Here is a 15,222-nt window from a genome sequence, read left to right as displayed (position 1 = left end):
GGAGGTGGCTTGGAAAGTTTATAACCTCAGCCCACTTCTTTTTTCATATTTATTTTTTTCTCTATTATCAGCTTGATACAGTATAAATTCTAGTCCTAATAGTGATAGTGAAATGTTTCATTGAGGCTTGCCCAGTAAAACCAAAACTTATTATAAGCCACAGTCATCCTAGGGTCCCCCCTGCTATATAGCCTCTCTGGTTCTGTGGGTTGCAGTCTGATTATTCTTTGCTTTATATCTAGGATCCACTTATGAGTGAGTCCATACCATGTTTGTCCTTCTGGGTTTGGCTTACCTCACTCAGGATATTTTTTAGTTCCATCCATTTGCCTGAAAATTTCATGCTTTCATTGTTTTTCTCTGCTGAGTAGTACTCCATTGTGTATATGTACCACAGTTTCTTAATCCATTCTTCAGGTAAGGGGCATCTAGGTTGTTTCCAGGTTCTGGCTATTACAAATAGTGCTGCTATGAACATAGTTGAGCATGTATCTTTGTGGTATGATTGAGCATTCCTTGGGTATATGCCCAAGAGTGGTATAGCTGGTTCTTGAGGTAGATTCCCAATTTTCTTTTTTTTTTTTTTTTTTTTTTTTGGTTTTTTCGAGACAGGGTTTCTCTGTGTAGCTTTACGCCTTTCCTGGAACTCACTTGGTAGCCCAGGCTGGCCTCGAACTCACAGAGATCCGCCTGGCTCTGCCTCCCGAGTGCTGGGATTAAAGGCGTGCGCCACCACCGCCCGGCGATTCCTAATTTTCTGAGAAACCGCCATACTGATTTCCAACATAGACTGTCATTAGTGTTTTTGATCATAGCCATTCTGACAGGTGTAAGGTGGTATCTCAGAGTGATTTTGATTTGCATTTCTCTGATGACCAAGGATGTTGAGCATTTCTTTAAATGTCTTTCAGCCATTTGTGATTCTTGTTTTGTGAATTCTCTGTTTAGCTCTTTAGCCCATTTTTTAATTGGATTGTTCAGTATTTTGATGTCTAGTTTCTTGAGTTCTTTATATACTTTGGAGATCAGTCCTCTGTCAGATGTGGAGTTGGTGAAGGTTTTTTCCCATTCTGTTGGCTGTCTTTTTGTCTTATTGACCATGTCTTTTGCCCTACAAAAGCTTCTCAATTTCAAGAGGTCCCATTTATTAATTGTCTGTGCTGCTGGTGTTATATTTAGGAAGTGATCTCCTGTGCCAATGTGTTCAAGAGTACTTCCTACTTTCTCTTCTATTAAGTTTAGTGTAACTGTATTTATGTTGAGGTCTTTGATCCACTTGGACTTGAGTTTTGTGCATGGTGACAGATATGGATCTATTTGTAATCTTTTACATATTGACATCCAGTTATGCCAGCACCATTTGTTGAAGATGCTTTTTTTTTTTTCCCATTGTACAGTTTTGGCTTTTTTGTCAAAAATCAGGTGCTCATATGTGTGTCTCATCCCACTTCTAATTCTGCCTCCTGTGCTGGAGAAAACTGGCCAGCTTCCTGTTCCTATGACTTCCTTGTCATTATGGAGTCCCCCTGTGGAACTGTAAACAAAACAAACCCTTCCACGAGCTGCTTTTGATCAAAGTGGGTTTTTGTTGTAACTTTTTTTTTAGATTGATTTATTTATGTCTGTCTGAGTGTTTTGCCTGCATGTATGCCTGTGCACCACATACATGCCTGGTGCCCAAAGAGGTCAGAAGAGGGTGTCAGATCCTCTGAGACTGGAGTTAACAGTTGTGAGTCATTGTGTGGGTGCTGGGAAACAAGCCCCAGTCCTTTACAGAAGCAACAAGTGCTCTTAACCACTAAGCCATCTCCTCAGCCAACCCTCCTGATCGTAGTATTTTTTATCACAACAGAAAAGTAACGAATCTACATGAGTTCCAGGGATCAAATTCAGGCTGTCCTCTTTGCTACAGCAGGTGCAGCTGCCATGTTCTTGTTTTGTTTTGTTTTGTTTTTTTGACACAGGGTTTCTCTGTAGCTTTGGTGCCTGTCCTGGACTAGCTCTATAGACCAGGCTGGTCTCGAACTCACAGAGATCCACCTATCTCTGCCTCCCGAGTGCTGGGATTACAGGCGTGTGCCACCACCGCCCGTCACAACTTCCATGTTCTCTGCTCTAATCTGCAGCTGGATGTTCCACTCCCCGGATCAGTGGGGCAGAGTTGACAAAGAAAGCCACCTCAGCCCAAGACTGGCTTAAAGTCTGAACTTTCTAACTGGTAATTGTTACTTTCGTTGTTGTTACAGGAGGTGAGTGGGTTGGATCCCAGAGCAGCCCAGTTGACTCAATATACCTGTCTCATTTGGTTTTCAGAAACATGCTTGAAATATACCTTAATGTCATTAAAACTCAGTGTGTTAGGGCTCATTTTCTCTGACAATGAACGGAAGGTTTCAGTGAAACGAAATGGAGGAAATAGAAAATAAAATGTTTACTTATTTTTAAAAAATTCAGGTTGTCGAGCTTTTACTCACTGAGACAACTTGAAAGCACCACATATTTATGTGTGTCCGTGTGCAAGTGTGCACAAGTCTGTGCGTAAGAAGAGGCCAGGGGAGGGTGTCAGAGCATGTGGAGCGGGAACTACATACATTTGAACCCATGACGGCACAGCAAGCACCCTTAACCACCGAGCCATCTCTCCACCCCCTAGAAACAGTAGTTTGGTTTGGTTTGGTTTTCTGAGACAGAGTTTCTCTGTGTAACAGCCCTGGCTGTCCTCAAACTCGATTTGTAGACCAGTCTGGCTTCAAACTCAGAAATCTGTCTGCCTCTGTCTCCCAAATGCTGAGATTAAAGGTGTGCGCCGTCACCGCCTGGCTAGGATATTTAATTTTAAAATTAATTTAAATGTAAATTTTTAAATTGCTGTTCAAGTTGCTGACTTGACTTTCATTTTAAAAATTGTTTAAAGGCTTTTCACTTGAGATTAGGACAAAATTTCTAACCATTTCTGAGATGACTCTAAAGATGCTTCTGCCATTTCTCATGCCACATATTTATGCAAAGCAGTAATCTCAGCATTGGCTATTGTAAAATTAAAATATGGATCCACTCTGAAAAACATTGTAAATAGTCTATGTCCTGCAGTATCAAAGATTCAGCCAAGATTTAAGTCAATTTCTTTTCTTTTCTTTTTTTTTTAAGATTTATTTATGCTTTATCTGCATGCAAACCTTTTTTTTAATTACACTCATGATATTCATTAATTACACTCATGATATTAATCATATTTGTGGTATTCATAGATTATATTCGCAGTATTCATTCAATTTATATATATATATATATATATATATATATATATATATATATATATATATATATATATTTAAATGCCGAATGTCATTTATTGAAGGAGGGAGGAGGTCTTAAATACAGGCTTACAGCACAATGGAAGAACCCTGGAGGGCAGAAGTTCACTACTGATGTTTTACAATCTTGCATCTAAGCTGTTAACACCCATTATTCAGGATACACAGACAAGGAACTTCCCTTAAGCATTCAGGAGGGTGGAACCTGGCAGGGAATTAGCATAGGGAGGATATCAAGGTCAAGATCCGCAAGCAAGGCAACAGTTACCCAAAACGGGGGCCAGGGACTTACAGGTCCCCCTTTTATTAAATAATGAGCTTCTGACTTGTGTTGCGTGGGACATCAGCAGGTCACCTTACCCGTCATGGAGATGCCTGCTCAGGCCCCACAGGTGCTCTGTCTTAGGTTGGTGAGCGCCCCGCAGGTGTTACCCATCTCTGAATACTCATTATCATACAGGCTCAATTGTGTGTGAGCTGCAGAGTTAAACTGCTGCCAAAGATCTCAAAGTGGCACTGGGCTTGCAATCTGTGTTTGACACAGAAAAGACCAACAGAGGTCCTATCCCACCCATAGCCACAGAAAAGACCAACAGAGGTCCTATCTCACCCATAGCCAGTAGGCTAAAGGCAACTGAACCATTCCCTTCCTTAAGGAGCCATACTGTACGTTGGAGTCCTTATAAGATAGTATCCCAAAAGCAACTGGAACTTGAGTTTATAAATTTATAATTTTCAAAGCCAATCGAGATGTATATAACTACTGAATTAAATTTATCATGCCCAATAGAATGGAAGATTAACTAACTGTGGTAGCTACTTTTGTTGCCAAGGTCTCCACTGTGCTAGGTGTAGTAAGCAATTATGAAAAGGTAATCCCAGACACAGTAGCAGCGGTGGCCACCATTGCTATAACAGCAACAGCGGCAGCAGCAATGTCAAATTCTCTTCTGCAGTGTGTGGACATCCACTGGCGTGGATACAACTCCAGTAACACCAACCGCCAAGGCCCATTTTTCTTGATCCCAGCACAACCTTAGCTGGCAGCTCTTCTGGAGAATCCAATCTCATGGCTACAGTTCCTAGGCTTACATTAATGCTTGCCAAAGCTGTTGATATTGGGCTCTCAATCTCCATTGGCATCAGAAGGATAGATTTTTTTCATGAAGACCCATTAGGTCTCTGTCATGTTGGGCTTCAGCAGCAGCCACAGGGTGTGTTCAGTGTTCAGGAATCCAAAGAGGAACCTCATTGTCCTGAGGAAAGACATAAACAGAACCCTGGGGCCACACCAACACTAGATCGGGTCTCCTCCACATGCTAGTAGAAAGATCCTTCCATCGCTCCAGAGGGTGATTTGCAACAGGAGCCCTCCAGTGCTTATCTGCATCAGATACTCCAGCAGAATCCACTGATAAACTCCAGCAGAATCCACCGATAAAAAATTTAAAATATATAAAACAAGGGAAAGAATAGAATGTGGAAAGGAGTGATGAGTCCCTAGTTCTCCCTTTTTTTACTTTAGTAAAATGTTTGTTTGTTTGTTTAATATTTCAAATTTTTCTTTTACTTTTATTTTTTATTGTTTAAAATTAATTAGTTTATTTATTTTCTATTATCAGCTTGATACAGTATGTATTCTTATCTTAATAGTGAGATGTTTCATTGAGGCTTGCTCAGTAATTGAGTAAAACTGAAATTTATTATAAGTCACAGTCATCCTAGGGACCTCCATGCTATATATATATATATATATATATATATATATATATATATATATATATATATATATATATATATCCTCCATGGTTCTGTGGGTTGTAGTCTGATTGATCTTTATTTTATATCTAGAATCCTCTTATGAGTGAGTACATACCATGTTTGTCTTTCTGAGTCTGGGTTACCTCACTCAGGATGATTTTTTCTAGTTCCATCCATTTGCCTGAAAATTTCATGCTTTCAGTTTTTTCTCTGCTGTGTAGTACTCCATTGTGTATATGTACCACATTTTCTTCATCCATTCTTCAGTTGTCAGGCATCTAGGTTGTTTCCAGGTTCTGGCTATTACAAATAGTGCTGCTATGAACATAGTTGAGCATGTATCTTTATGGTATGAATCAGCATTCCTTGGGTATATGCCCAAGAGTGGTATGGCTGGTTCTTGAGGTAGTTTGATTCCCAATTTTCTGAGAAACCACCATACTGATTTCCACAGTGGTTGTACAAGCTTGCATTCCCACCAACAGTGGAGGAGTGTTCCATTTGCTCCACATCCTCTCCAACATTGACTGTCATTGGTGTTTTTGATCATAGCCATTCTGACAGGTGTAAGGTGGTATCTCAGAGTCATTTTGATTTGCATTTCTCTGATGACTAAGGATGTTGAGCATTTCTTTAAATGTCTTTCAGCCATCTGTGATTCTTGTTTTGAGAATTCTCTGTTTAGTTCTTTAGCCTATTTTTTAATTGGATTGTTTAGTATTTTGATGTCTTAAGTTCTTTATCAGTTCTTTGTCAGATGTGGGGTTGGTGAAGATCTTTTCCCATTCTGTTGGCTGTCTTTTTGTCTTATTGACTGTGTCTTTCGCCCTGCAAAAGCTTCTCAATTTCGAGAGGTCCCATTTATTAATTGTTGTGCTCAGGGTCTGTGCTGTTGGTGTTATATTTAGGAAATGGTCTCCCTTTTTTTTTTTTTACTTTTTTTTTGGTTTTTCGAGACAGGGTTTCTCTGTAGCTTTGGAGCCTGTCCTGGACTAGCTCTGTAGACCAGGCTGGTCTCAAACTCACAGAGATCCACCTGCCTCTGCCTCCCGAGTGCGGGAATTACAGGCGTGGGCCACCACTGCCCGGCTTTAAGTCAATTTCTAAATAATGATTATTCTGTGCATGGGTCCATGCCATGATGCATATCCACTATGTGGGTTCTGAGGATCAAACTCAGGTTACAATATTTGGCAGTAAGTACCTTAACCCATGCAGCCATCTTGATAGCCCAAGATTTCTTTATGTAAATGAACATACACATTTGTTTCATTGATATGTACACTTGAACATACACACTCATTTCATTGGTATGTACATTTGAAAATGTCCTTGGTAAATGTTAAAATTATATGTTTATGAAAAATGTTAAAACCTTGTTCAGTTGGAACTTCCAGCTTGCCCCTGCATGATCCCGAAAGCCCCATTCCTCTCTCTCTCTCTCTCTCTCTCTCTCTCTCTCTCTCTCTCTCTCTCTCTCCCTCTCCCTCCAAACCCCACCTTCTCAGAAAACCTCTAAGGAAAGGCATCAAAAAGCCCAGTTCTGCATCCTTGTGGCCAGGGCAGCTCCTCCCCTGAAGTCGTCGGCTGCCCAGATCCCCACCTAAAGTGTTCAGTCTTTGACCATACTGGTGCACAAACCCAGCCTGTCGTGGCCAAGTCATCACCTCCTGGCCTACAACCTGCATAATCTCTCTGCTTTAGTTCAGGTGTGTGACTTCTCCTGCCTCAATCTCTGGGGCTGGAGAACTCACCCGGGAGTTGCTTTGCTCAAATAAACCTGTTCTTTACTTGTTCAGTTCGGCTTGATCTGGCTTACTGTGACAGTAGAGAAACCTATTATCAGGCTACAGACAACCTTTATGATTTATTATCAGCAATGTTTTGAATACCTACATTATATGCCTCTATAAAATTTCTCAGATGAAAGAGATCATGAGCAGAAAAAGTTGAAGCCGCCCTGGATTTGAGAGAAAACAAACTGGCACAAGGAGAATGGCATTAACATCAACAGGGGATCTTGATGAGGACTGATTCTGCAAAATGACAGTGGACTTCTTGTCTTGAGGTATGTGGGGGTGCTTGGTAAAGATGACCAGTGAAAGGATCAAGCGGACACCATAACGGGCTGCTCAGTCTTCTCTCAGAGATCAGGCCTCAGTTTCAGTTTTTCTGAGACTTGACCAAGCAGTTTCTGGGAGGGCCATGAACAAAAGACAGTCCTTGCAGTAGCTCCCTTTCTGCATGTACTCTGACCGTTCAAGGTCCAGCCAATTGTTTACTGTCTGAGACCCCTCTGTCAAAGACAGAGCATTGGCCACTGAGCCAGCCCCACAGCCAGCCTCCATGGCAGCTCAAGGACAAAGCCTGGGACTTCTCCAAGCCTGCCCCCAAATGGGTAACTGTAACCCCCAACTAACTCTGGTCAATTAAAAATTACTAACATGATTGCCACTCGCATAAACCATTCCTGAGTCTGTTCCTAAGTAGTCTGTAGACCCCCGAGCCCCCCCTTGCTTTAAAAACCCTGCCCCATTGCTACTCGGGGTCTCTCCTGCTCTGTTGTTGCATCAGACAGACGGAGAGGCCCGAGTTAACTTGTAACAATACAAAGACTCTGCTTTTGCATCGGATTTGGTCTCTTGGTGGTCTTTGGGGGACTCTGGGTACAACAACCAGCTGTCAACCCAGGAAAGGAACACCAAGACTCCAGAGACCATCTTAGAGTCATCCAGATGGAGGTGACAACCGGATCTCAAAAGAGAAAATACAAACCTGCACCTAGGAGGTAAGAATTAAAAGGCCAGCTGGGAAAACACTCAGGACCAAAAGAGTGGTTTGAGCTGAAAGGGAAATCAGTAGCCATCGTGAGAGACACTTCCCCCTGCCCTCCTCCAAAGGGATTTGCCCACCAGCAGTTTTAGAAGTGATCAGAAATTGAACTTAAGGCTGGGATAATAAATCTATGTATCCTGGACTTGGCAAAACAAGATATGGGAATTAATGGGCTCAACTGACCAGAAGTTGACCTTAGAAGAGTGTAGAGGACTACAACAATAAATCTGAATGTGTCAACAAAAGCAGGGCATAGGGAATAAAAATTTATGTCTCTAGAGATACCCTGAATCCTGTTAGCAATTAGTAACCTTATGCTTACCTCACCCCTTTCCCCCTCGTCCAGTCCCAAGCTGCATGCAGACTTTTCCTATATAAACCCCTCAAAGTGAGTGCTCAGGGCCATTCTCCTCCACCTGTTGTGTTGGATGCTGGACGGGGGACCAAGCTTGTTTGTTTTGTTAATAAAAACCTCTGTGCGCTTGCATCGGATAATGGCTGTGTGGTGGTCTTGCTTGGGGGTCTTGGGACCTGGGCACAGCAGAGCAAGCTAAGCATTGAAAACATACTATCAGCCGATCGTCGTGTTGCATGTCTTTGATCCCAGCATTCCTGACACTCAGGCAAGTGGATCTCTGTGAGTTTGAGGTCAGCCTGGTCTACAGAGTTTCAGAACACCTAGGGCTGTTACACAGAGAAAATCCTATCTCGAAAAACAAAGACAAATACAAACAAAAGAAACCACTATCTCGCGTGTATGCCTGGAGGAGGTGCTGCCCTCCACCTCCCTACACATTTGGAGCTGACCTTCAACTTCGAAACTTCTGCTTCCCCCTCCCAAGTGCTAGGATTGCCCAGGCTGCCCTTGAACTCCTGAATCTCTTGCCTCTCATCACATGCTCAGACTAAACCACCACACCCACTTTTGTCTCGGGTGAGTTTGATGTTTCTGTGCACCATGGTTTATGTGGGAAACGGATTGCATCACACCCTCTGGAATCCTTCTTCAGAACACTACTGCCCAAGACATGCTGACAAAATAAGGACAGAGAACCTGGGCTGGTCTGCACGCTCTGAGAATATTCATCTCGCACAGCCTGGACTTAACTTGGCTTTTATATTCCCTACTTCATATCCATTACAGAGCCCTGGGCGCCTCTCTGTGTGCCTGCTACTGTTCATATAAACACAACTGTCTGCTGCCTGCAGATGTGTTGAGGATTAAACAAACTAAACTTGGTACTGTACTTTATAAGCTCTCAACACCAGCTACTATTGCATTTTTTGTTTTGTTTTGGAGCTGAAGATCGAACCCAGGGCCTTGTGCTTAAGCGCTCTACCACTGAGCTAAATCCCCAACCCCTACTATTGCATTTTTGAGACAGGAGTAGCTTCCACCTCCCAGTTGCTCCAATTACAGGCATGTGCTGCCAAGCATTGTTTGGTTTCTTTTTCAGTTGGCTGTTGGTTTTGAGACAGCGTCAGAACTCACTGTGTAGCTGCAGATGACCTTGAATCCCTGGCCTTCCTGATTAGAGGCTTAGGGCCACCACCACACTTGCTCACATGGTGCTTAAGACAGGGCTTTCTGCATGCTAGGCAAGCAATCTACCTACTCTCTGAGCCACATCCCCAGCTCCTTAGGGACATTATTATTTTGACTGGCCTGGATCTCACTAAGCGGCTCACTGAGGCCTGGAACTCATGGCATTTTTAAATTTTTTTATTTTTTTATTTTTTCGGTTTTTTTCAAGACAGGGTTTCTCTGTAGCTTTGGAGCCTGTCCTGGATCTCACTCTGTAGACAAGGCTGGCCTCGAACTCACCGAGATCCGCTTGCCTCTGCCTCCTGATGGATTCTGGGACTACAAACAGGAGCCACCAGCAGGTTATTTTAATCTGTTTTTTAGGCCCAAGCAAAACTTGTCTTTCTCTGAAGACGCTCAATCCAAACAATTGGGTACTCTATGTCTCCCAACACACACTGAAGATGCAATTAAGCATGCGGGCCAAAGCCTACGCCAAAATCTAAGTAATAATATTTTGGGTCAGGAAGTAGAGTTAACAGTATTCATCACCGATAATCTGGTAAACAGTACAGATCAGAAACTTAATGCTTTCTTTTTAGATAAACCCCAAACTTGGAGCTGGGCTAACATATGGCCATTTCACAGATAGAGTGAAATACACGTGGGCTAAGAAACCACGCTAAGCTTACAGGAGCAGCAGTAGACACGTGGGGGGAGCCTTGAGCCGCCGCTGTGTATGGCTCCACCCATTGTGTTTGTCTCCGCATTGAACCGATGAGGTGAGGAGGCGGCGCAATACTGCTCACCATGCACAACTCACAGAAATGGCTCGGAAATTAGACTCGCCATAATCAGAGCGGCAGAATAGCAGCTACTCTAACTGAAATAGGGAGGTGCCTCCTGCACCGGGCTCCAGGGGTCACCGCAGCCGAATCCGCCTGGTGCACAGGAAGCCGCTGGCCCCACCCGGACCATCCACCGCGTGCAGGAGACCGTCGCTGCAGCGATGGCGACAGCCACAGGTGCAGGCTATTTCCAGAGGGGCAGCCTGTTCTGGTTCACAGTCATCACCGTCTCCTTCAGCTACTACACGGTAATGCGGGCATGCACGGACACGGGCCGCGCAGGCGCACTGCCTGCCAGAGCTAAGCCTGGGAAACCGGCTCGCCAGGCTCGCCCCGTGTGGACGAGGGTGGGAAGCGGTTCTTGCCCTACAACTCAGTGTTTAGGGCTCTCACGATGGTGGTGGCGAAGTCGGAGGCCCGTAGGGACACCACTGTATACTTCCGTACAGCCAGACCCTGGCCCTCGCTGGTCACTGCCCTGGTGCTAGGATACTTCACGGTGAGGCATGGGGACAGGAGGGCAGCTCTGACCCCCCAAGACCCGGGAGGGCAAAGTGCGCGCGCGAGGCGGGGGGTAGGGGGTGGGGTGTACTTCTGCGCACGCGCACAGCGGTTGCCTAGGTTACTGGTGTACGCGGAAGTTCGGTGGGCTCTAGGGGATTTTCTAGTTGTTGGTGTTCCGGTCCCGGAGTCCTCTTTCTCCGTGGTCATTGAGGTTTAACCGAGTTTTATCGTTTGGGGAAGGGAGAAGTGAAATTAGTATATTACCATAGATCTAACAACTCAGGATAAGATTCGAAGCAGAGTGTTTGAATGAGTTTGAATTGCTTGGAAAATGAGGATAAACCTAATGGATAGGTAGGGTTTAATTGGTAAAAAGGAAGGGCATACATAGATGTGGAAGAAGACAGCTGCACACAGAAGAGTAAGAAAGATTTTGTTTAAAGAATAACGAGAAAGATGCTGGGAAATAACATTGGACTCAGTTGGTATGATTATGAAGAAATGCTATTTAAATATCCCAGGAGACCTTACTTAGGATTGTCATGTCCACAGTGTCGTTGGTGTCAGGTGTGATCACCTCTATCCTAATTTCACCATATGCAGAGGCATGAGTTGAAAATTTTCAAGGATACATTTTTTTTGTTGTTGTTGTTCCAAGGTCCCCTGTCTCTGTTAACATATAGAGGGGAGGAAGCTTTTGCTAGTTCAAACAGATATTGTGGAGGTGGCAGGTACAACCCTTTAGTTCTCCTGGTTTGGAAAGATGGCAGTTTTAATATAAGCTTCATTTGAACTTTGTGAAATAACACCAAGGGAGAGATAGTGGTGTCCTTGATGAAATGTACAGGACTATAAAATTTGCAAGTGTTGGCGTGTAATAATTCTCACGAAGATTCTCTCTCTCTCTCTCTCTTCTTTCTCTCTCTCTTTCTCTCTCTCTCTCTTCTCTCTCTCTCTCTCTCTCTCTCTCTCTCTCTCTCTCTCTCTCTCTCTCTCTCTCTCTGGTTTTCTGGTGAAAGAAGCAGTTCTAAATTAAATGGGAGATTGTCTCCAGCTGTAACTTCTGCAGCCTAGAATAAGGCATGCAAATTCTTTTTAAAAATAGCTAATAAGCTCTATAAAGTAACATTTTACTGACATCCATTAAGAATAACTCTGGACACTGGTTCTGATAAGCATATTTCTTCTGCATAAATCTCACAGTTCAGCTGTTTTTCAGGAATAAATGTTGGGGCTGGAGGATGGGAGGATTTGTTCGATTTCTTTGGGCTGTAGTTGTCTCTGCAGAATCATTATTGTTCCACAGCTGCTTTCAAATATAACCATTTACTGGACATATTCTGTGCCTCTGATTCTCTTTCAGTGGGTCGTCTTCTGGCCTCAGAGTGTCCCTTATCAGAGCCTTGGGCCCCTGGGTCCCTTTACAAAGTACTTGGTGGACCACCATCACACCCTCCTAAGAAATGGGTAAGGAATGGGAGGTTATGGGCACTGTGGCTCCAGGCTCTCTGGGTACCTGGAATGCCTGCAGTTAGCTTAGGTAGCTAACAGAGATACTAGTTTGCATTGAGATGTCTTTCTTTTTAAAGCTTCTGTGTTAGAGTCAATTAGCAAATGACTATAACCTTAAACTAAGAACAAAACAAAAACAAACCCCAAAAAACAAAAAACCTTTTTTGTTTGTTTGTTTCAGATATTGGCTTGCGTGGCTAATTCATGTGGGAGAGTCCTTATACGCCATGGTATTATGCAAGTAAGTCTTTGTAACAGGAATTTATCACTTTTATCTTGGTGTCTGATGTAAGTCACAAGTAACTATGTCTAAATAATTTATACACTTGTAGGCTGAGAGCTTGCACAAGTGCGGCCTGAATCCCTATACCCAATACTGAGCCTGGGACAGAAGTATTCAGTAAATGTTTGATGAATGAATGCAGTTTGCTTGTGTGGCTAATTAATTCTTTAGTTGTTTAACTGAGATACTTTTGCTGTGTTTCAAAAATTGTGTTTAACCAACTAAAACAAATGACTAGGAGTCTTTCTTCTAGTTTGCAAAAGAACTGAGTTATTGGTCTAGGCTGGTGATTTTTGATCCAGTTTCAAAATAGAATCACTTGAGGAGCTGTCTGGAAATATGCATGCCTGGTTTCCAGATCCAGAGATTGTGATCTGATATGCCTTGTTTCAGAAACAGGTGTATGTTCCTTCCTAAAGCTCCTTAAATAATTCTGTGGTTCGGTGTAAGTTAAAAGCCCCCAAGCCAGATCCTCATATGTTGCACCTCAGAATTCTAAATAGAACTAAAACTAGAATACCATAACCACCCCCCCACCAACATTAAAATTCTGTTGTTTAAATTTGCTCTTTTTCAGGCATAAAGGGATCACAGACGGTCAGGCCCGGCTCCTCTGGTTCCTCCAGACTTTCCTCTTTGGCATAGCTTCTCTTTCCATCCTGATTGCTTACAGACCAAAGCGCTCAAAACACAATTAAAGGAGATAACGAAGTTTCCTCTCCACTTCTTCGAGCCCTCCTTTCTGTGGGTCCTGGTTTCAGTGATAACCTCTCTGTCTTCTAGGCAGTGTCTGTCATAGAAACCTGTCTAAACCTGTCCAAGTTACACTTACCGGGGTGCTCTGACCAACCCTGGATAGACCAATTGTAGTTTAAGAAAGATTCTGCCCTTCCAGCTCTGCAGCCTCTGTGCTTGGAGAAGGCCTTGGGCCCCTTTCCTGAGGTCCTTGGCTGGGACACTGTACTTTAGTGTCCTTTTATTTTTTTTTTATTTTTTTTTTTTTTGGTTTTTCGAGACAGGGTTTCTCTGTGTAGCTTTTGCGCCTTTCCTGGAACTCACTCTGTAGCCCAGGCTGGCCTCGAACTCACAGAGATCCGCCTGGCTCTGCCTCCCGAGTGCTGGGATTAAAGGTGTGCGCCACCACCGCCGCCCAGCCTTTTGTGTCTTTTTGACTAAAGCATGAGCTAGATTTATTTTGTGGGTCCACCTTTGCTCTCCCTTCTGACTAACACTCCCTCCCAGCCTCCCCACTGATATATTAGCTTTCCACCCCCACATTTCCCCCTGGTTCAGGGCAAAGATAAAACTTCCACGGAACATCAGTTCCACATGCATTTATTAGACACCATGAAGCACCCCACACAGCCCCCCCCCCCATTTCCATTTCTCCAGTTGCAGAGAAAGATAAAAAACGAGCAAGTGCCTGGCATAGAAACCCGAGGGACCTGCTGAGCTCAAGATGGGAACATTAGGGATGCCCTCCCCCATGCTGAGCCAGAGGAGGTGACTGGCCAGCTTGTGGTCCAGTATGCTCAGGGAGCTGGGTCGCTCCTCCACTTCAGGCCACTTCCTAGCTTTCCTTCCCTCTTGGTACTCAGGCTCCAGCTCTGCCCCATCAGCCGACACCCTTCAGGGGAGCCGACAGACGCTGTAACCCATCTCACCGAGCTCCACGTGTAACTTCCTCCATGTGAAAACTGCTGAGCCCGTTCGGTGCGCTCCGCAACAGAAGAGCACAGGACTGTTCCCATCAGCGGCACCCCCTCTGTGTGGGTCCTCCCTGGGAAACCTGGTCTCTCGGGGATTCCTGCTCAGGCATTCTCTGTCCAGCCCTGGCTCAGTCAGAACCACCACTCCGGTTCTGGTGATGCTTACCCAGGGGTTGTCCAGCCTGCGACTTCTACCTCCCCGTTCACTGTGTCTACCTGATTAGTGCTAACCGTGTGGGAAGGGTCACTCACTCCTCTGTCCCCTAACCCTGGCAGGATGACCCTGTCAACTCTAGGAGCCTTTACAGCTCTTTCCCTGGAGGACCAACTGTTCTCAGAGCAATTCCTCATTTCCCGTCAGTGACATGGTGAGGCAACTTGTTTGTGGTTGGCAAACATTTACAAGAAACCCCTCACCCCAGGAAAGCCCCCAAGTGAAGACTCACCCTGAAAGGTTGTGGACTCTGGAGCTGTTGGTAGTGGAGATGAATTTTTGCAAATGTTTCTCAGCCTTTCCTCCTATGTTTTGTGATTCAAGGGTTGCATTTATGTAAAAAGAGATTTGTAGCTGAGTTGGTTTGGGTTGCACACCATTGTCAGGACTTCATTTGCTTCCTTTCCCTGAGGAGCAAATTTGCTCCAGAACACTAGTCCGACTCTGGGAATTAATTTGAATTCTAAAGTTTTGCATCCACATCTATGCCTTTACCAAGAAAGGAATCCACTCTCTGCAGAGTAGGGCTTGGTCTTTCCATGGGCAGCTACATCCCAGCATCTGATCTGGAGGATGGAGTCTACACAAAACTTCCCTCCCCCCACCCCCCAGGGGAGGCGTGGGATTTGATAGGACCTTTCTCTGTAACTATAGTTGGCCTGGTACTCATTATGTAGCCCCAGCTGGACTTGAATTCACAACAGTCTTCTGCCTTAT

At 44.2% G+C, this 15,222-nt stretch overlaps 1 protein-coding gene across 2 annotated transcripts; it reads left to right on the top strand.

Annotated features, from left to right (window-relative positions):
- Positions 1–10,178: 10,178 nt before the first annotated feature.
- Positions 10,179–13,305, top strand: Tmem254 (transmembrane protein 254). Of its 2 annotated transcripts, none has more exons than XM_052733637.1 (4): positions 10,179–10,531; positions 12,151–12,254; positions 12,481–12,540; positions 13,160–13,305. In XM_052733637.1, exons 1-4 carry the CDS (start codon positions 10,445–10,447, stop codon positions 13,278–13,280), a joined length of 372 nt encoding a protein of 123 aa, XP_052589597.1. In that variant the 5' UTR covers positions 10,179–10,444; the 3' UTR covers positions 13,281–13,305. The 2 variants fall into 2 exon arrangements, with proteins under 2 accessions (XP_052589597.1, XP_052589596.1); XM_052733636.1 differs by lacking the exon at positions 10,179–10,531 and adding an exon at positions 10,549–10,782.
- The last annotated feature ends 1,917 nt before the right edge of the window (positions 13,306–15,222 follow it).

This window comes from Peromyscus californicus, unplaced genomic scaffold (genome assembly GCF_007827085.1).
Source record: "Peromyscus californicus insignis strain IS unplaced genomic scaffold, ASM782708v3 Scaffold_12__1_contigs__length_115047231, whole genome shotgun sequence".
NCBI classification, from domain to species: Eukaryota; Metazoa; Chordata; class Mammalia; order Rodentia; family Cricetidae; genus Peromyscus; species Peromyscus californicus.
This window is presented reverse-complemented; position numbering and strand designations above follow the sequence as displayed.

Bases quoted from the DNA above. Each gene is read 5' to 3' on its own strand.
- Tmem254 (XM_052733636.1), top strand. From the start codon at position 10,678: ATGGTGGTGGCGAAGTCGGAGGCCCGTAGGGACACCACTGTATACTTC. The intron at 10,783-12,150 runs GTGAGGCATGGG...ATTCTCTTTCAG, and splicing joins TGGTGCTAGGATACTTCACG to TGGGTCGTCTTCTGGCCTCA. The intron at 12,541-13,159 runs GTAAGTCTTTGT...GCTCTTTTTCAG, and splicing joins TACGCCATGGTATTATGCAA to GCATAAAGGGATCACAGACG.